Source organism: Pararge aegeria, chromosome 9 (assembly GCF_905163445.1).
Source record: "Pararge aegeria chromosome 9, ilParAegt1.1, whole genome shotgun sequence".
Taxonomy (NCBI): Eukaryota; Metazoa; Arthropoda; class Insecta; order Lepidoptera; family Nymphalidae; genus Pararge; species Pararge aegeria.
Window position 1 is genome coordinate 6596575 of NC_053188.1, and position 21386 is coordinate 6617960.

Below are 21386 nucleotides of genomic sequence, written 5' to 3' on the forward strand. Positions count from 1 at the left end.
TTTACGTCGGTACTGTAGTGTGTTAGCGATTGATTACGTATCACTTACCGATGCTTCGTGATGCCACCGGCATGCCTGAGAGTTCTTCATAATAATCTCAGATCAAAAAACTTATGTAAATTCTTTCGCGAATTCCCACTTGGCTAGCACGGTAGACTACGGCAGAACCCTTTTCTGAGAGGAGGCCTTTTAGTGTGCCGGGAATGGGATGATAATGAGGACTCTTGTAACGAAAATCTATGTATAACTAGAAGAAATAATTAACTTCTATATGGCGGGATTTTCGATGCGTCGATAGCCCAGTGAGAAGCGGTAATAGCCGGGTAGGACTTTGACTTCACTTTCGGGGCGCCGAGTTCAAACCCAGCACGCACCTGTAACTTGTCTAAGTAATGTGCGTTTTAAGCAATACAAATGTTACTTGCTTCAAGTTATGGAAAACATCGTGAGGAACCTTGTACTATGCCTAAGAGTTCCTGCGACTGGGCCAACATGGTGGCCTAAACCTCTTTTCATTGTGTCAGGAGATCCGTGCTCTGAAACGGGTCGGTAATGGCTTAATATGACGATGATGTTGATGAGGAATATCCTAGGCATTTTCCAATACAGGTTAGAGGGATAAAGTAAATTCAAATTCAAATGCAAAATTCAAAATTCAATTATTTCAAGTAGGCCTAATATAAGCACTTTTGAAACGTCAAGTCTGTCTATTTGTAGTGACTCTACCACCAGTTCGCAAGGGAGATTCTACCGAAAAGAAGCCGGCAAGAAACTCAGCAGTTGCTCTTTTCCAACATTAACAATTTACATTTTACATTTTAACATTTTTCTATCTTGTGAGACATAAAAGTGGAGCCGAATGCTACCAAGTAACCTTGTCATTAAGAAATTCATCAATTGTATAACAACCTCGCTGTAATAAATGTGTTTTAACATATTCTTCCAACTTATGCAAAGTAAGGGGATAAGGGGTTTTAAAATTGTGCTCCGTCCGAAGCCAAAGCTCGGAGGTTCGTATTAATTTTTAGTGAATATTTTAAATTTTCATATTTACCTCTAAGTTTCGCTTTTAGGTTTCTACTGATTGTTTATTTTAATTTTATATATCCTTTTTTACATCTTCAACTATACAAGCAGACTGAGGAATTTATTTCTCCTATCGGTTGTTTAGTAGGTACCCCAGATAATATTAACGACATCACCCCATGTGCTAATCAAATGCAACATTAGCATACCTACTCTGCACGCACACTAATTGATAGCAAATTATTTCTATATAAAGTGATAGTTTATTTAGAGTGATTCCCTAGTACATCTTAACCTATGAGATGACGAAGAAGAGACCTATGTTTGAGAAGAGTTAAAGTGAGTAAAATTTTTGTATCGCTATTTTATTGACGTACGTGATATTAATAATCTATGTAATACGAATCTCCAGATGGAAGGTTTAAAAGTAAATGCATTAATGTTACTGTGAAGTACATGTAAATTTTCACGTCTGGCACTTTTAGGAAAATAATTTTGGCAAACGAGTGTTATAAGCTTTTAAAGTTTTCGTTTTTTTTTTTGTTTTAATTTAATTTTGTTATTGTTATCGTTTATGTAAAACTTAGTTGTGGTAACTTCATTGGTTTATGTGAGATAAAAATACGGCATTACTCTTATGTGTAGTAGTACCTATTGTTTGTTTCCCTTGAAAAACAAAATAAAAAAAAACTTGTATAGAAGATTGATGTGATTGTATTTTGATATGTGGATTAAAATGTTGAATTATGGATGCATCAGTTATTTATTTTCGATAATAATGTTGACTATAACTTTCATAAAGCGAAAGTTTGTTTGTTTATTTGTTTGATTGTCCTTCCTTCTCACTCTAACTAAGCAACCGATCAACATGATCTTTGGAATAGAGTTAGTTGAAGGGAAAACAAACGGTTCCCACGGGATTTTGTAAAAAACCGGAAAAAACGCGGCCGAAGAACCCGGGCAACAGTTGTATACTTTAATATTTATTCAAAGTAAATATTCATTTTACTGGTCTAATATAAAATTTATCTTGTCAAATTTAGCACGGAACAGTTAAAATTTGTTAATTTTACAGATCATTCCGTCCCCAAAATAAACTTCCATTAAATTTAACAACATTTACTCAGTAACGCCTGTTTATATAAGCTATGCAAATATTATGCGCATAAACTCCCCGTCACCGCGTTTTATGAAAACATCCATATTTTTACTTAAAACAGCTTAAAAAGGTGTTTCGTAATACAACTCGTTAATATAATTTTTGCTAAGCGTAGCGTAGAATATATTTTAAAATTGACCGGCAGACCACTTTAACTTATAAAATAAAGAACACATTTATTTAAAAATCCTATTCTGGTTCAACGCCGAAAATTACATAAAAATCTGAATAGCAATGACCAATAATAAAAACTTTATTTGTGGAGATCGCTCAGACGATAAAATACACGGGCATTTGGGTTATCGTTGAAAGTAACTTTTTAATGAGACCACAATTTTTTTTTTCTGTTTTACATGAAATATTCGCTCATATTGTAACGGGGTCTATTAAAAGCTGTATCTAAGTTTCGTTAATTTTAAATATTTTTTTGTATTTATTAATAAAAATATCAAATAGGTATTTAGGCATTATAGAACCAGTTTCTGCACCGGCTGACCGATTTCGGCACCGGTGTTCAATATCAAAAGAAATTTTCCAAATACGCGGGATCTTTTACAGTATACAAGTGTATGCGAAAACACAGGCGCATTCTCTATTCCCTCACTCATATTGTCCGATTGGAAGGCAAATCCGACACGACGGGTTGAACTGACCGCTCTGCTCTCTGAAGCACGGGACTGAATCACCACACCGAGCTTATACTAAGCAACCAGAGAGTCGCGATCTGCAGTCAAACATGCTAACCAAAAGAGAAACGAGGCAGTCAGACAAAATAACTGCAACGTTCAGCTTAGTTTGGAGCGAGTAACCCGAGTCCTGAAAGCTTGAAATAAAGTGATTTATGTCGGGAACACTGGTACCAACACTTTTAAAATGTTTGTTTTCTTTCCAGACGCTATCATGTCGTTGCATATCAACGTAATTGCTGTAATTCTTGTCAGTGCAGCATTATGTTGCCTGGCTGGAGACATCATCATAGATTCCAAGGACGATGAATGCAGATCAATAACTTCATGTTCCTCATGTCTCACCAAGAACGTGTGCACATGGTGTGTATCCAAAAGCCTGTGCACCAAACAGCTTTGTGGAAACGACAACGTGATTTATCCCCAACAGGTTCCGGCCCTTATGTCCGGACCAGATTTCTGCCCTAGAATAGCATCGAATGAATATATGACATACGAAAGTGGTAAGAGGGAAATTTTAACAGTGAAATTAGCTGAAATATACCTGTTTATGGCATTCACACCATGGAAGTGCAAAATACAGTTGAACAATAAAGATGTTATTGTACCTGCAATTTTAGTAGGGGAATCCATTTTCTGCGAATCGTTCGAAATGAAAAATGACTCCGAGGAACCGTACACCGAAGGAACTGTGAAGGTGTTGTGGAATTACAATAAGGCTTTCGATGGATCGCTCTCTTTCAAAGTTTGCCGATGTGACTTGGAGCCGAATTGTATCGCTTGCAACAAAAAGGTGAAAAAATAATGGATCAGGAGCACGTAAAGAAATAAATCTGCGTACCTATTGTGAATACGGTTAAGTTTGGGAAACTACAAAGGAATGTAATCTGTTTGAATCAATCTTCTCCCGTACTTCGCTCGCGTTAATTTCGTGAAGAGAAAATAAAGGGCAACCGCAACTTTCTATAGAGTAGGCAACGAAACAAATTTGAGTGTACAGAGACGATTTTTTTTTTTAATTTTGTTTTGGGTTCCAATGACATTAATTTTTATAGTTTAAAAAAAAGCGACTAATTTTGACGTTTGAAGCAATATTTATCCTGTGCTGGTTGAATTATCACTGTTCAATCTTCGTATGTCAACTGTCATCACGTGTCCAAATCTCGTCATCGTGAACAAATGACAATTGACAAACTGCAATCAGGCATTTGTCAAAATATCGCACCGCAGACATAGTACGTTTCGTTAAACCCCATCATTAATAAAAGCCGTTTGGATATAATATTCCAACATTTTAAAATACTTTTTATGGCATTCCATTAAATAGAATGCCATTCAATTAATTGTGTAACAAAGAAAATATTGGTTTGGATCGAATTTTGCGGTTGTCCTTTGATATTACATATTTTGACATTTGTAGTGTAGTTGCTTTTATAGTTAGCCGGTTAGCTGGTAAACTGCCTCTTAAGCCAACAGGCTTGGTGATACTTTGGGACCGCGTACATCCCGTGAAAGTATAGTGTTCTTGAATAAATGCGAAAGTATAGTGTTCGAGTATAAAATTGCAAATGTAGTTTTATTTTTGTTGTTTAAATGCAAATAACTAGCAACCCGCCCGCAGGGTGATTACGTATCTCGCGACAGGTTTGCGACAGGCGTATATCTTGCAATCACTGCTGTCAAACGTCACTTTTCTATACAATAAATAAACAAAAGTTACGTCTGACAGCAGTGATTGCAAGATATACGCCTGTAGCGAACCTGTCGCAAACCTGTCGCGAAATACGTAATCACCCTGCCGGTTACGCACTGGTGCAACGTACTCGTATATACAAATGGGGGGCAGTTTGGAGTGATTAAAAATATAATAACTATGTTTACTGCAGGATATTTCCTTATCTTTGAAATCTTGGCTTTCCTCTGCTTTAATATGCCTGTATACTGCTTATAAACCTTCCTCTTGAAACAATCTATTTGGTTAAAACTGCATTAGAATCTGTTGCGTAGTGTAAAAGATCTATGCGTAGAACTGAGCGAGAACGGGAGCGATATTGTATTTTACTATGTAAAGATGATTAATGAATGAATGAATGAACACTTTTATTGTACACCAAAGAAAAAAAGTAATTACAGAGATATAAACATAGAGCAAGAGAGTACAATTTTGGTGGCCTTATCGCTACATAGCGATTTCTTCCAGGCAACAAACAGGAAAAAATATAGAAAAGAGGTAGGTGGTGCGATAAATAAAATTTAAACATTACACAAATATATAATGAAAATATTATATATTAATACAAATAAGATATAAACATACATGAAATAACATTACTAATAATTAATGTAATAATCTACTAAAATAAAATACAACATATATAAATATGATGTTTACGTTTAAAATAAACGGTGATCTGCCTGTGAGTAAAATTATCCCTTACCTTTTTAGCCATTCTTTTATGAGAACCGAGTTCGACCCCTTGCACATACCTCTAACATTTCTTTACTTTCTACTTTTTTTTAACAAATGAAATATCACTTGATTTTACGGCGAAGGAAAACATTACGAGGAAACCTGCATATCTGAGTCTTCGTTATAGCGTTTATAAAAGTGTATTAAGTGTTACAACCTTCACTTGGCGTGCGTGGTGGACTACGGCCTAAACGCTTCGCTTTCTGAGAGAAGGCGGTTAAGTAATTTAGCCTTTCCAATGACCATATGGCTAATTCGGAGATCTCGCTTAGTACCGTACACTACGTATGGTTAAACTCACTGAATTTAGTTTCACAAACGAACACGACAAGAACTTCCCTACAGCTAAACTTCCGGATAAATTCCCTTCACGTACATAGCTGTTATGCATGCGGGAATTCGAGCAGAAGGCTTGAGCGTCGCATGTTATGGCTAACTCCTGCCGGCTTATCCTTTGTTTACCCACTTATAACGCTTTATCTATAAATCTTCACATTTTTTTTTTATTACTTTAAAAGTTATCTAGCTGTCATAAAATGAAAAAAGTCCTCTTCCTATACGATTCATATACTAGTAGACATACTAGTATACTTCATACATACTAGTATGTCTACTAGTATACTTCATACATTTAATATGAATCGTATTGGAAGAGGACTTTTTTCATTTTATCTTGCTTTATGCCTACCTGGGTCATGAACACCTCTGCGGGTTAAGCGGTTAGAGGTATGGCTGTATCTGTTATAATAGCGTCTTCCAGGCAACTGGTTTTTATTTTTCCAATTATTAATATTCTTACAATATCTATACTAATATTATAAAGAGAAAAAAATGTATTTTTTGTTCGGACCCAATAGGCTCTAAAAGTACTGGACTGATTTTCACCATTTCTTCGCCAAAAGATACCTAAACTATCTTTATTTAATAGCGGTTATTTTTTTATAGTAATAATTGATGAACCTAGCAGATGGCCCGCCTGATGGTAAGTGGTAAACCATCAGAGCAAGGCGCACGTCCAGCAACGTGTCCGTCAACTTGAGGCCTAGGTGATTCATATGCTTGTGATTGCACCGGTACACACGCCCTTCAGACCAGAACACAGCATTGCAACATTGCTGCTTAGCGGCAGAAATAAACATGGTAACAGTACTTCCCCGGACGAGCTCTGTTACAAAAAACTCTACTACTATTCGATATTATGCATGCTGAAATCCAAGCAGAAGGCTCGAGAGCTGCCCGTGCTAAACTCCTGCCCGCTTATCCTTTGTTTACTCACTAATAACGCGAAGCTTGATTTCTGTAGCTGAGCTGTCACAATCTACACGTAAGTGCATTTAATATTTAAATCAATTTCCTGCCAAATTGGCTGTGGTGCGCACAGGGTTTACTACTACTGAGACTGTGTCATGAACGGATTCGATTTCAGAACGTTGCAAACTAAAACGCGACCTTCGCGACGCGAAGTGCTTCGAGGCCGTTCAATTTTAAATCATATAGATAGAAATCGTGAGCGTCTACAAATGTGACTAAAACAGATTTTTTTAAATGAGTCTAAGTCTGGAAACAACGCCATTTTTTAACTTGAACTCAACTGACTAGTCTAAAGAATATTATATTCTCTGAGCGACAGCCATTGGCATTGATTTTTTCGGTGCTGTTTACGTACCAAAGTAAAATGTTTTATTCATTACTTTGAGGTGCTAACAAACATAATCAAAGTTTTGGTTTGGCTTCAGTTTGTCAAATGATAATAATGTCATCCGAGCCAAACAGTAAATGTAAAAATGCAGATCCCCTTGATTAGAGATTCAGAGAGTATAAATTTTATTTTTTATTCTTTCCCGTACGGAACAGGCAAAGGTATATTAATTTTAATTTTATGACAAAGCGATAGTAAGGATTTTTTTTCCAAAAAATAAAACAAAATATTTCTTTGATCCTCGGTGTTTCTAGTATGAATGCCAGTTTAGGTACATAACGTTTATAAAGATGCAAATCTTTTTTTTAATAATTATGTTTACAAAGTCCGCATATTATTAAACTGCATCCTATTTACTTTTGTCCCATTCATAGTAGGTACCTAACTGAACGGATACGCATAGGTTAACAAAAATTTAAAAAAAAACCTTTGAAACCAAAGAGCATGTAAAACTACGTTAAAAACTTCAAACCGCAATATCTTTAGTTCCCCGACTTAACTTAAAAGTAAACCTTAAAAAAGAAAGTTAAGGAATTCGTACTCACATATAGTGATTTATCATTCGTAGATAGAAAGAAAAAAAAAATCAACACAATTTTTTTTTTGTTCTTTAAATATTTTACCAAAATAATCAGTAATATAAATAAATAAAATGTAAATATATTACGACAGTACACACATCGCCACCTAGCCCCAAAGTAAGCGTAGCTTGTGTTATTGGTACTAAGACAGCTGATGAATATTGTTATGAATATAATACACAGAAATACTTATAATATACAGATAAACACCCAGACACTGAAAAACATTCATGTTCATCACACAAACATTTTCCAGTTGTGGGAATCGAACCCACGGCCACGACTCAGAAAGCAGGTTCGCTGCCCACTGCGCCAGTCGGCCGTCATCATTAGACATAATTTGTCATTATTATTATCATCATTCAACCATTACAGCACGGGTCAGCGAGAGGTGCGTGCTGGGATTCGAACTCGGCCCCCCGAAAGTGAAGCCAGAGTCCTAACACTATGGTGACAGCTCTGCGTTATTACTACGATTAAAATATGTAAATACGAATGTTCCTTTATGTTCCTTAGAAATTTGATGTTTTTCCAGCACCAAGTAGAATATGTTATTCGTAGTTCTTTTAACTACCTTTTAACCAAAAAAAAACAAGTCGCTTTTGCTAGCTTTGGGCGTCAAGGAAGGACAAACAAACAATCACACTATACAAATACTTTATGACGAACAGGTACGTAATTGGTATAAAAATCTGTTTTACATTTTACCTGCTTGTCAAATGTAAAGATGTCGTGTATAAAAATTCAAGACAGCGTAAAGAGAATTGTTCCTGACATTTGTGAATTGAGAGCAAGATAGCTGGGTTTACTCAGACCCCTTTGTGACGTCACAGCGTATTGCGGAACGTCCTACTGAAAATTAAATTACTCTGGACTCTGTGAGCGACGTCGCTTTAAAAATGTTATCTGTAAACCTACCTCCTCTACTATATCTATATTACCTGTTAGTTTGATAATACTTACTTAACCAAATTTGAATTCCATAAATACCTAATTACCGTTCTAATCAAAAGCATATTATGTGAATATAATTTTATACTTCAAAAACACAACAAGAAACCCCTTTATCGAGACTGCAACCTAACTTTTGATTAATCTGACGGCCGATTGGCGTAGTGGGCTGCTTTCTGAGGCCAAGACCTTATTTCCAAGTTCCAAGGTTCTATTCCCACAACTGGAAAATGTTTGTCTGATGAACATGAAAGTTTTTCTGTGTCTGGATGTTTATATACCTATAAAAATATTTATCAGGCATCTTAGTACCCATAACACAAGCTACGCTAACTTTGGTGCTAGATGACGATGTGTGAATTGTCGTAGTATGTTTTTTTATTTGTTTTATTATTGTAGCTTACCTGTCAGGTACGAGGACTTCCTGCTGGTAAGACCACAGCGCGCACCACGGCAACAGTTGGCACGGATAAAAGCCATCAACAAGAATTGGATTAGAAGTCTAAAATGACAAACCATCTTGACACGGAGACCACGTAAAGCCGACGCAATGGTCATTATAATGACAGAGTAAAAATAAAACTTACTAGCTAAGTATCCATTTTTTAAAGTGTATATATAAATAAAACATATATATATATATATATATATATATATATGTTTTTTTATTCTTCAGTATTTAAATCTTCTAAATTCTGTTATATTTAATAACCACATATAAGTTTATAATTTTTATATTTATTTAATACAGTTTATGTATTCGTATATAGTAATTTGATCCTGACCCTGAGGCTGCCTGGCAGATATCGCTATTAACCGATAGCGCCTTTTGTATTCTACTTCAATCATTATGTTTGTATTCTTCCTTTATTTTTCGTTTGTGCACAAATAAAGCGTATAAATAAAAATAAGTATTACAAAAGGAGAAGGCAATAAATAGAAAAAAAATATTCAGAGGTAGTTTTTATTTTCAGAATAATAAAATTCGTGTAAAACATTCAGTCATTTCTTCTTACTTTAAATTTCACTGTTTCATTTCCTCGCAAAGTGAAAAGCAAGTATTTCAGGCATAAAAACCTTTTGATCCTCGAGTTAAATAATATAATACAAATATGTAGATAATTTTCTCGAATAAATTTGCTTATTCCATGCACTTGTAGGTACAATCTACACGCTAATGTGCATTTTTTTTACGACTGACAGGAAGATCTCATTTTTAAAATCACAATACTAATATATTAGTACCTAGCAAATTAAAGTAAAAATTTAAAGGGTTAATAAAGGGCTAGCCAGTCTACCGGTGATCCTAGAGCTGGCAGTTACCATGGCCAAAGAATTAGTTCAAAGTGCTATTACAAAGGTGCAATACTGCCAGTATCTTAGGCACTATGCCTGCGCCAGTTTCGAAGACGTTGTAGATTTAAATTTTGTCAGTAAACGTAGGTATATTTCTTATGTATAAAGAATATACCTTAACATTATAACACAGGTCTTGTCACCAGTTCTTTATAACCTTGACAGTGCTTTACAACAGTGCCAGCATTTTGGATGCCATGCCAATAAGTGAACAGTTGAACCACGTATATTATTTGTAAAAATTATCCAAAGCAGCAAGTTTTTTACTTTTGTATACCTATATAAGTATTATATGTTTGTTAATATACTACGACAATGCACACATCGCCATCTAGCCCCAAAGTAAGCGTAGCTTGTGTTATGGGTACTAAGAAGACTGATGAATATTTTTATGAATAATATATATAAATACTTTGAATATGCATATAAACACCCAGACACTGCAAAACATTCATGCTCATAGCACAGACATTTTCCAGTTTTAGGAATCGAATCCACAGCCTTGGGCTCAGAAAGCAGAGTCGCTGCAAACTGCGCGAATCGGCCGCCGACATTAATACACTAGTATAAATCTAGATTTACTCGTAGCTCACCGCATCGTAACGACGATGTCTATTCACTGTTGGAAGGGTACCAAAAATATCCGATAATAGTATTTCTGATGTGAATATAAAATTCAATAGCTAATCCGAGCGAAGCATCGACAGCGCTCATGTTTCTGGCCGCATTATAAAGTGATTGAAGTTTAGACTTTAAACTCGTGATGTACCTACTACGCGGGGCATAAAGGAAAATTGAAAAATGATTGCATTTCACTTGCCGTCGAACCGCAATGGGTGTTTGATACCCGTAGCTTTATTGCCATGCATTCAAGTTAGCGAAGGAGAGAGACGATGTGTGCTTTTTCTAATAATTTCATAATAGTTTGTAACAGGGTTCCATTGTTCTCATTATATTGTTTAGGTTAGGTTGTATAGAGTACAAAACTTTTAAACAGTTTATTTATTTTTATTTAAACTCTTTATTTGTTAAAAAATTGGTTACACATTTAGGAAAATAAAGGAAGAATAGAGAGAAATACAAAAACTGGAGTAGAAAAGGCGGCCTTATCGCTTAAAAGCGATCTCTGCCAGGCAACCTTAGGATTAGGACAAGAGCGAGAACATATAGGTCGTGTAAAATTTACGAAAGTTTGTAATCTTCAAAGCTTTAAGTTTAAGTTAATAACTATACAAATAAATTCTAGTGCAGCATTGTGCTGCTTTATTACATTATTAGCAGGTTACCGGCGGCTTCGTCCGCGTTTTTTTAATTCCTTTATTATTTTCCAGGATAAAAAGTAGCCTATGTGTTAAGGCAAGATATAATTTATTTCCATTTCAAATTGTAGTCGATTTAGTTTAGCAGTTTTTGAGTGAAAGAGTAACTAACAACCATCCATCCATTGCTACTATCTTTCGCATTTATAATATTAGTAGGATATTGGACTCTGGTACACGTTACGCGACGGAAGTTTTTTTTTTGTTTTTCTACTAAATATTTTCTTTCTTTCTGGTATTGAATTGAAGCAGATTCCAAAAGTATATAATAAAAATATTATAAACAGGAAACATTTGTATGATTATTTATTTGTAATCGGAAGACTCTGAAACTACCACACTACATTGGATAACGCAATTATTTTAACCGAAGCCGTAATAACTAGAACTTAGCCGTAGTACCTACTATTATCTATTCGAATAGAACCGCAATTAATTAAGGAGAGTTATCATTTCAACTAGCATTAACTAAAAATTTGACCTCCGTAGCGTGATAAAGACCCAGTTTTGCAATAACGCGTACATTATTTTTCCGCTTAGACGTTAAATCGGTTGTCAAACCTAATACATTACAGCAACACACGAAAACATGAAGAGCGTCAAATGATGAAAACAAGCATGTAGATACTAACATCACTCTCACACAGATGCACACACCGACGACGCGACGACCCAAAGCTAGTTCCCCCGACTAATATCCTGCAATAGTAGCTTAGGGACCTCATGAACGCGTCCATCTTTGTAAGTGTGCTGTTTCAAACGTTTATTCATAGTTAACAAACCGCAAGTGATATTGCAGTCAAGGGCTAAACTTGTAAAGAAACAAAAAATAACTGCCAGCAGTTCCCTAAAGTTACACAGATAATCATATGACATCTGACACTTATTTGACGCGGAATCCTCCAAATTTCACTTCTATACCCCGTGAGATTTAAAGAAAAATTCACTATTATATATAAAGTAACTATCTATATATATATAATGAAAATGGTCTTCGTTTGAGGCTCAATCACGCCTAAACCACTAATCGTATCGACATGAAACTATCACCATTCGATGCGAAATTTTTCCTAGATGGTTTATGGCTATCTATTTTTTGAATTCCAACATTCCTTCATTTTTTTATTGCTGTTTTACTTTTATGAACATTTATCCCGCTAATAAAAACAAAAGATAAGCATTTTCTCTTGATTCTTTTGTTTTCATGGATTTCAACAGAGTGTATTAAACGGATTATGGTTTTTTACATTCAGCTAAGAATCTACTCACGGTAGTGGAGAACGGCTGGACCAATTGGGCTTTTTTTTTATCTTCAGAATTGTCAGGAGAAAGTTTTATATGTAAGAAAATTTTAAAAAAGCCCGATAAAAAGTTAAAAATTTCGATGATAATCGAAGAATTCCCATCTATATAGTCACTCACCACGAAATCTCGGGAACCATAAGACTTAGAAACGTGAAACTTGGTAGGAATATTACTTTTGCTATGTAGAGGTCAGCTATGAATAGATTTTAAGAAATTCATTCCCCAAAGGGGATTGCGTGGGCGTTAACAATGAACAATTCCCGTTTTTAAACTATAGCTCCTATAGACTTCAAATTTGGCAGGAATCTTCTGTAAGAGGTGTAGAAATAGGCTATGAACGAATATTACGATAGCTCACCCCACAGGGGGTTGCGGGGGTGGGTATTAACAATTACTATTTTTAATTTTCCAGCTAAAGCTCCTACAAGCTCCAAATTTTGTAGGAATTTTCTATAAGTGATGTAAAAATGATTTATGAACAAATTTTACGATATCCCACCCCAAAGAAGATTGCGGAGCGTTAACAATAAAAATTTTCAATTTCCAAGCGATAGCTCCTATAGACTCCAAATTTAGTGAGAGTATTCTTTATGTAATATAAAAATGATCTTCGAACGGATTTTACAATGAATCACCTCCAATAAGGTTTAAAAATTCTAAATATGGTAGGAATCTTTTATTATTCACATAAAGAACATCTCAAAATGGATTTCAATAAAGTCTACTTCCGACAGGAATTGCGGGGGTGGGTGTTAAAATCTAAAATTTTTATTTCTAACCTGTAACTTCTACAGACTCCAAATTTGGTGGGGATCTTCGTGTATGTAGGGATATTCGTGTATTTCCTTACAACCATCGTCTTTTTGGCAGCGGAGAAAAAGTCATTCAGAGGTTTCAAAAAGTTAACTTTACATGTAGCTATCAAATCAACGGACTAAGAATTTTACATTCATTTTACTTTTGCAGACTACATAACCGACGAATTCTTTTATTGCGGGATCGCGGAAATGTAACAGATTAAAATGAATGCATTTTCCAAGCACATGAGATGTGGAAAAGAAATTTAGTTACTTATTCCAATAGAATTCATAAAAAACATGCACAATTAATTTTCTATAAAAAATTGATGTCACGGAGAAAATTTTAGTTAACAGAAAATTCGTCGCACTTGAACCTAGACAGATTTCAACTTCACATATGAGACTTGCAATGACTTTAACTTAAACTTTCAATGCTCATTTCAAATTTTTTTTTTCATGTCAATTATTATTAATTTTTGGAAGAAAGGCACGGAAATGTTATGATGATTGCACATTGAAAGTTACAATGAATATTAGTGAGAAAAATCACCTGGATGAAAGATACAGGCTAAATCGATGGAATTTGGAATTTGAGTAAGTCTAAACAATATCGATGCTTACAGTTCTATCCGCAGGGCCTATTTATGTTCATACAAAAATAAAAAAAAAAGGAGAATAATAAAAATATGAAAAAAATAAATAAAAATGAAACATAAAATGTAATTTATTTCCTTTTTCAATTCGCTCAGCGAAGCGGGCGGGAAACGGCTAGTATTATATATATATAAAGCAAGCTGCGGGTGAAGCTAAAATCAATTCAAAATACTATGGATATAGAATATAACTGCTTGAAAGTAGTTAACCTTTCACACATTTTCATGAATACTAGTAGTCCCGCAGTGGTCAAACTTCGACCATAAAATACCACAAAACCCATACCACTAAGCGGTTTCCAAGCGGCACCTACAGCAGCAAGGCAGTCCCAAAAATTAACGAGTTATATACAATAACCAAAAACTCTGCAGCATTTTAATTATTATAAAAGTAGATATATTTTTCATCAAACTCGATGGATAGTTGTTGTTTAAGTATTGGATATGACTGGAATTTTACACAAGTGCCTTTGAGTGATTGCTCGCTTAGCCTTTCCGGCAGAAAAATTATGGAGCTTTAATAACACTCTCTTAATAGAGCTAGGGATTAAATTTTTAATGAAGCAACGTCGCTCACTTTGAGTCCAGTTTAATTTCATCTGCAAGCGGAATCTGCCACAATATGCTGTGATATCACAAAGGAAGCCCGGGTAAATTTAGCTAACGTGCTAAATTCTTTTAAAAATTTTGACAGCAATTTTTCTTCGGAACTTTATAAACGTGTTTTCTCCGTCTGGGTTTTTCGGAATTTAATTTTGATAAAAAGATTTACATACTCTTCAAAGTTTCACAGTTTCGTTATTATTAATCAATATAATGAAATAAATGAAATTAGGTAAGCTTTATTTTATTTCTTACGAAAAAAAACAAGAAATATATGTACAAATAAAATGTTAAAAAGGCAACATTATCGCAAAAAAAAACGATCTCTGTTAATTAACCGTTTATATATTACTGTATTTTATATACCAGTAATCAACATAAGTGCAACAACATTAGCTCTTTAACATTGTTTCTCTAAAGCCTATATGCTAGAGAAACAATGATATTTTACATGATACAATAATTACTCATCCAACCTAAATGTGCTTAAACATTTTTAGGGACTAATAAAAAATATGACATATTTACGAATATACCATATTTATATATTTATTTTTTACATTATGAAATTAATTAACTTTATATAAAATATATTAATTAATTATAAAATATACTTTTACACTACAGAAATTATATTAACGTCGTATTTACCTAATGAGTCGGTACTAAACTGTAGAGCAATTAGAAAGTGTTAAGGAAGAACAAACAAACTAATAATTATTCTAAAATGACATTTTTACCTATTCTGATTATTGTATTTTTATCAATAAACTACCAGCGAGTAAGATCTTAAATAATGAATAGCATCTTACCACAAATATAACCTCAAAAAAACCCCCCTAACTTAAAAAATTCAAATACTTTTATGTTGCATATAATGACAGAAAAAAATAACAATGCTTGATGGCGTTATAGTAGCTAGATTTTGAGATATTTTAACAATCATTTTTTTTACTATCGTATTTTTTTTTTTACTAAAAATTAAGTAATGTGGCTTCTAATAGTTCTAATACCTCCAAGAATATGTGTATAAAGTTTCATGATGACGGTTAAGTAGTTTTCGCGTGAAATCGTAACAAACAAACTTAATATTCACATTAATAATATTAGTAGGGATGACAAGCGTTCTTTGTTATATAAAACAATCATATTCCAATAAGAGATAGGATGCCATTGTTCAAATAATGTAGTACCTAATGAATACCAGTTATTTCTCCGTATGTGTTTTTGCGTATTATCAGTGGCGTACCTATTATAACATTCAGGCCGGTAAGATTGGCCGCCCTATAAATAACTACTGGGAAAAAGCAAAAATTACTCTAGTGGTTAGGACTTCGGCTTCACTTGCAGCTGGTGAGTTCGAATCCTAGCATGCAAATCTAACTTTTCTAAGCTATGTGCGTTTTATCAATAAAAATATAATTTGCTTCAACGGTGAAGGAAAACATCGTTCCTTAACCTCTTCTTACTGTAGGAGAAGACCTGTACCCTGTAGAGGGCCGGTAATGGATTGATATGTTGATGGTGATTATGCTATATATTATACTGAACGATATAAGTAATATTTTTAATTATTAAGCTACTACATCACTACAATATTACAGATAAATTCTCTTACGGTACACAGTTATGCATGCAGGTATCCGAGATTCCGAGTCGACAGCGACGAGTTCCGGGCACTACGCCCAACTCCCATCGTATTTTGCGGCTTATCCTTTGTTTTCCCACTAATAACGGTAAAACCCACCTTCTAATTGGCTGAGTTGGAATTCATATCCGAGCTTCCGTAAATGTTAAACCCGTTTTGTGTCAAAGTTATGATACGAACGTTACGAATGTGTGTTAACATAATACACAAATTGTGATAGGATTTACAATGTAAAAGTGTGAAAGTGAGGTTGAAGTCTTAATATATTGAAGAGGCTTTCACCGCTTCAATATATATAGCATTCAATATAATAAAATTATAAGTGCGACTGTATGTTTGTTTGTCCTTTCTTCACTCCCTAACATAGTAACCAGTCAAAAAGATTTAAGGCATAGACTTAGTTGGAAGGATGGAGAGTAACCAAAGCTACTTTTTATCCCTAGAAAACAAAGGGTTCCCACGAGATTTGTAAAAAAATATTTGATAACCACTGTGGCCAATCGTGTGCGCTGTTCTGATGAGTGGGATGTCCTGAGTACGATCCTCACCAAATGCACTTTGGTATTTTATAATTCCTTATTATTCTTATCTGGATATTTTCATTGCTGAATTTATGTTTTGACTTTTTTTGCCGTGGGTATTTACCACCTTATCAAAAATGACATGTCGATAATCGATTTAACGTTGCGGTACGATGCCGCGTTGAAAACGATTCTAAGTATGGGTTTAAAACAACTCCATTATTGTATCATATTCCTAACGTTCCTTCGTCTTTCCTAACGTCAAAGGTTTGTCTGGAAGGGATCAGTTTAGCGAAAAGACCGCCTTTGCACGCCCCAGTTTCTATTCTAAGTTTCTTCTATGTATATGTTTACTTTTTTTTAAATGTGTGTGCGCAATCAAGTTTTCAAACAATCAGATAAACAAACATATTAGTTTGCTGCCATCTTAGACTCCAACATCAATTACAACCGTGAGATTGCAGTCAAGGGCTAACTAGTGGAAAAAAATAACTTTTGTAAAATTTAATAGATGCCGGTAATTGACAGGCACGTGAGACTTCAGGTTGATGGACGAGTGAAGAGTTATAAAGAACTTAAGGATAGGCATTGTAAAGGGTATAAAAAGCCTACCCTTAAGTATTTATAACTCGTGCTGGGGATTTTCTTCATTTTATATCGTCTGCATAACCTGTGCAGGGTATGCACGCCACTGTTTGGACGTGTTCCTGGTTTTTACTATTTATTTGTACACCACTATGAAGTTAGGGAAATAAAATTAGAACGGAAATACAAAGACGGAAGTAGAATACAAAAGGCGGCCTTATCGCTTAGTAGCGATGCATGTAGCCTTGCATGCCGTGCAAAGTTTTGCACTATTTTTTGGCGATGGTTTTCTGTTACCATCAGGCCATCAGCTTGGTCCGTCAATTACAACTATAAAGAAAGAAAATATTGTGCGAGCGAGATAGCAAAAATTCAAAATTCAAAATTCAAAATTCATTTATTTCAAGTAGGCCTAATACAAGCACTTTTGAAACGTCAAGTCTGTCCGTGTGTAGTGACTCTACCACCGGTTCGGAAGGCAGATTCTACCGAGAAGAAGCCGGCAAGAAACTCAGCAGTTGCTCTTTTCCAACATCAAAAATTTACATTTTATATTTTAACATTCATTTTTCTATCTTGTGAGAGATGAAAGCGGAGCCGGATGCTTCCAAGCAACCTTGTCATTAAGGAACTCATCAATTGTATAATAACCTCGCTGTAATAAATGTGTTTTAACACATTCTTTAAACTTATGCATTGGTAGGTCCAAAATTACCTAGCATGACATAAACCGCATTTGAAAAAACTACTAGCTTCCCATTGTGGGAGGAGACCTGTGTGCTGTGGAGTGGGCCGTTAATGGGTTTATATGATGATGAATTTCCCGCGTTTTTAGTCCTAGTTTATTAAGATTGTTACAAATCCAGTGGGAACTTTAGGTTTTGATATATAAAGTAGCCGATGTTACTCTCCGTCGTTCCAACTAATTCTATGCCAAAAATCAAGTCAATTGCTTCCTGAGTTAGTGCGTTAAGGAAATACAAATAAACAAAAACACTTTTACATTTATAATATTAGTAAGGATTCATAAAAAGGCACTTTAATATTTACCACGGAAATTGAATTTAAGCCAAATTACATGCTAGCCAATGTGTAGATGGGGGTCACTGGTTTAGAGGTGCTCACCGAACAAAGCTGCCTGTACTACGGTTAAAATTGGGGTTTGCGAAACTTGAGGTGTCTGCTTGGATTCCAGTATGCATAACTGTGTACGTGAGGAGAATTTATTCTAAAATTATGTTGTTGAGAACATTTCCTGTTCGTTGCTAGCAGGAAATTCGGGAGGATTAAACATTTATGTATTTTTCTTTCTTTCTTCTTTTCATTTATCATTTCTTTGGAGTTTGAAATTGTAGTTTTGTACACCCTCTAAACTTTGTGCGGTTATATAGTCTGGTGGGAGGCTTTGGCCGCGGCTAGTTACTATTCTATGGGCAAAGACGTGCCGCCAAGCGTTTAAGCGTTCCGATATGTCACGTAGAGACCGACTAGGGGGGTGGGTTTAATATAACTGCCAAAGTTAGCTCGTTACCCATGGACATACCCAGCTTCTGGTCTATAGAGCCCTCTATAATGGATACTGAAGCCAAAACTGTATTTTTTTTTATTTGTGTGTGTCTGTCTGTCTTTATCTTGGCCACCTCACGCCCACCGGGTGATGTTGCAGTCAACGGTTTACTTGTAGTGGAAAAAAATTAAAAGCGATGTAAAAAAAATGTTTGCGGTTCTTACGGTAGTCGGCAATCAACTTTATACATTAAAATGGTCGGCTAATCATACTACCTAAGCACAAATGAAATTATATGAATTGGCAACCCGTGAAGCGCTACAATTAATCACCCTAACTTGCCTATTTCCTGCCAAGTCTGATTATAACGACTCCGATTGGATTTCAACGACTCTCCTAATGGTATTTTAACAGACCATTTATTTCGGTTATGCGAGTAAACAAAAATGTTCCCGGTATTACGGTACTCAATAAACGTTTTCGCTTTGAAATCTCTTAATGATTTCTAATCGTTGTAGATTTATATTTCTTATTCGCCATAGTACAAGAAAATAAATGATTGTAAAATTCTTAAAAGTGAAAATATATTAGAGCTGCATGCTACTGTATTTCATAAATAGAATAAAATGCAAAAAAAAAATATAATAGTAAATAAATAATATATAGTTTTACAGAAATTCCAAAAGGAAAAACACAGAGATGACTCAAGGTCGAGGTTAATATTATTAAACGTACTTAAGCTTAAAGAAAAATCCTAATACGTACCTATAGAGTAAAGGAGAAAAAAATAAACGATAAAAACTCTGGAGTGAAAATTACTAGTTAATAGTTTGCTTTCAACTAGGTAGGTACTTTTTGCTGACAATGTTAAATGGTTATAACAAACAGAATTATCAGCTTCTTCAAAACCAGGGTACGTTTTTAACTCTAATAGCTGTAATTTAAGTTTGCGAATATAGTTATCACCATAATCTCACTATACTGTAATAGGGAGTAACATACTTAATTATTGGTACACTGTAAAAAAGTATGACGTACGTAATAATAATAATAATAATAATAATAATAAAGCTTTATTTACATTCCTTACAATTAAATACCTTACTGGCTAAATATAATAGAGTTAAGTAAATACAATTTTCCTTAATCCTAAATTCTTATTTTCTATTTTAATGTTTTCATAGCTAAGTAATATATTGCCCTTATTGTACTTATACTATCTAATTTACGTAAGGACCGCCAGTAGCGGTAAAAGCCTCCTCCATATTTTTCCATTTGCACCTGTCCCTTGCAAGAGTACTCCATGTCTTACCCGCAACTTTCGCGATGTCGTCCTCCCATCTTTTCAATGGCCTACCGGGTCTTCTCTTCCAATCCATGGGATGCCAGTTGGTAACAATTTTTGTCCATCTACTATCTTGACATCTTTGAATGTGACCCGCCCATCTCCATTTAAGTTGCATAATTAGCTTTATGGCGTCTCTTGCTTTGGTCTCTCGTCTTATATCAGAGCACCTAATGCGGTCTTTAAGTTTAAGGCCAACTATACTCCTCTCCAAACCTCTTTGACATGTCCTTATTTTTTTCAATGTCCTGATTGAGAGGGGCCAGGACTGGCATGCATAGGTAAGACATGGTAATATACACGTCTCTAGCGCTTTTGTTTTTAATCTTATTGGTAAATTTCCTTTAAAAATTTCCTTCATGCTCCAATATTTTTTCCATGTATTGGTGATTCGTCTATCTATTTCTTTGTCAATAGAGTTTTGGAATGAGATCAGATGACCAAGATAGATATATTCTTCTACGTATTCTATAACTTTCGATTGTATTTGTATCTGACTGCATGTGGAGTTTGTGATAATTTTCGTTTTTTCTTGATTTATATGCAGACCTACTTTCATACTTTGTAAATTTAATGTTTCCAACATATACTGTAAACCATCTGAACTTTCAGAAAATAGTACTATGTCGTCCGCAAACCTCAGGTGTGACAAGAAGCTACCGTATATTTTTAGCCCGACGTTGTCCCAATTTAGTGTCCTGAATATATTTTCAAGGACAGCTAAAAAAAGCTTTGAAGAGAGCGGGTCGCCTTGCCTTAAACCTCTTTCTAATTTAAATGGGATTCCGACCGTGTCTATACGAACGCTAGATGTACTTTTGTGGTAGAGTTCTTTTATAATGTCTATGTATTCACTATTAATACCCTGTTCTGCTAGAGCATTCCACATAGCATTATGGGAAATGGAATCGAATGCTTTAGAATAATCGATAAATCCAATGTATAATGGTTTTCCATATTCCTTGTATTTTTCTATTATATTTTTTAGTGTGTGAATATGATCTATTGTGGAAAATCCTTGTATAAAACCTGCTTGTTCTACTCCCTGGTTTTCATCTATGATTTTTGTTATGCGTCGCAATAAAGTGGTAGCGAACACTTTATAGATGCATGATGTTAGACTGATAGGCCTGTAATTACATATTTGTTTCGGGTCTCCTTTTTTATAAATT

General features: G+C 34.7%; 1 protein-coding gene across 1 annotated transcript; it reads left to right on the forward strand.

Moving 5' to 3' along the window:
* The first annotated feature begins 1234 nt into the window (after window positions 1-1234).
* LOC120626533 lies at window positions 1235-4440 on the forward strand. The gene is made up of 2 exons (XM_039894075.1): window positions 1235-1365; window positions 3078-4440. Exon 2 carries the CDS (start codon window positions 3086-3088, stop codon window positions 3674-3676), a length of 591 nt encoding a protein of 196 aa, XP_039750009.1. The 5' UTR covers window positions 1235-1365; window positions 3078-3085; the 3' UTR covers window positions 3677-4440.
* Window positions 4441-21386: the final 16946 nt, after the last annotated feature.

Coding starts and splice junctions, on each gene's coding strand:
- LOC120626533 (XM_039894075.1), top strand. CDS start 3,086: ATGTCGTTGCATATCAACGTAATTGCTGTAATTCTTGTCAGTGCAGCA.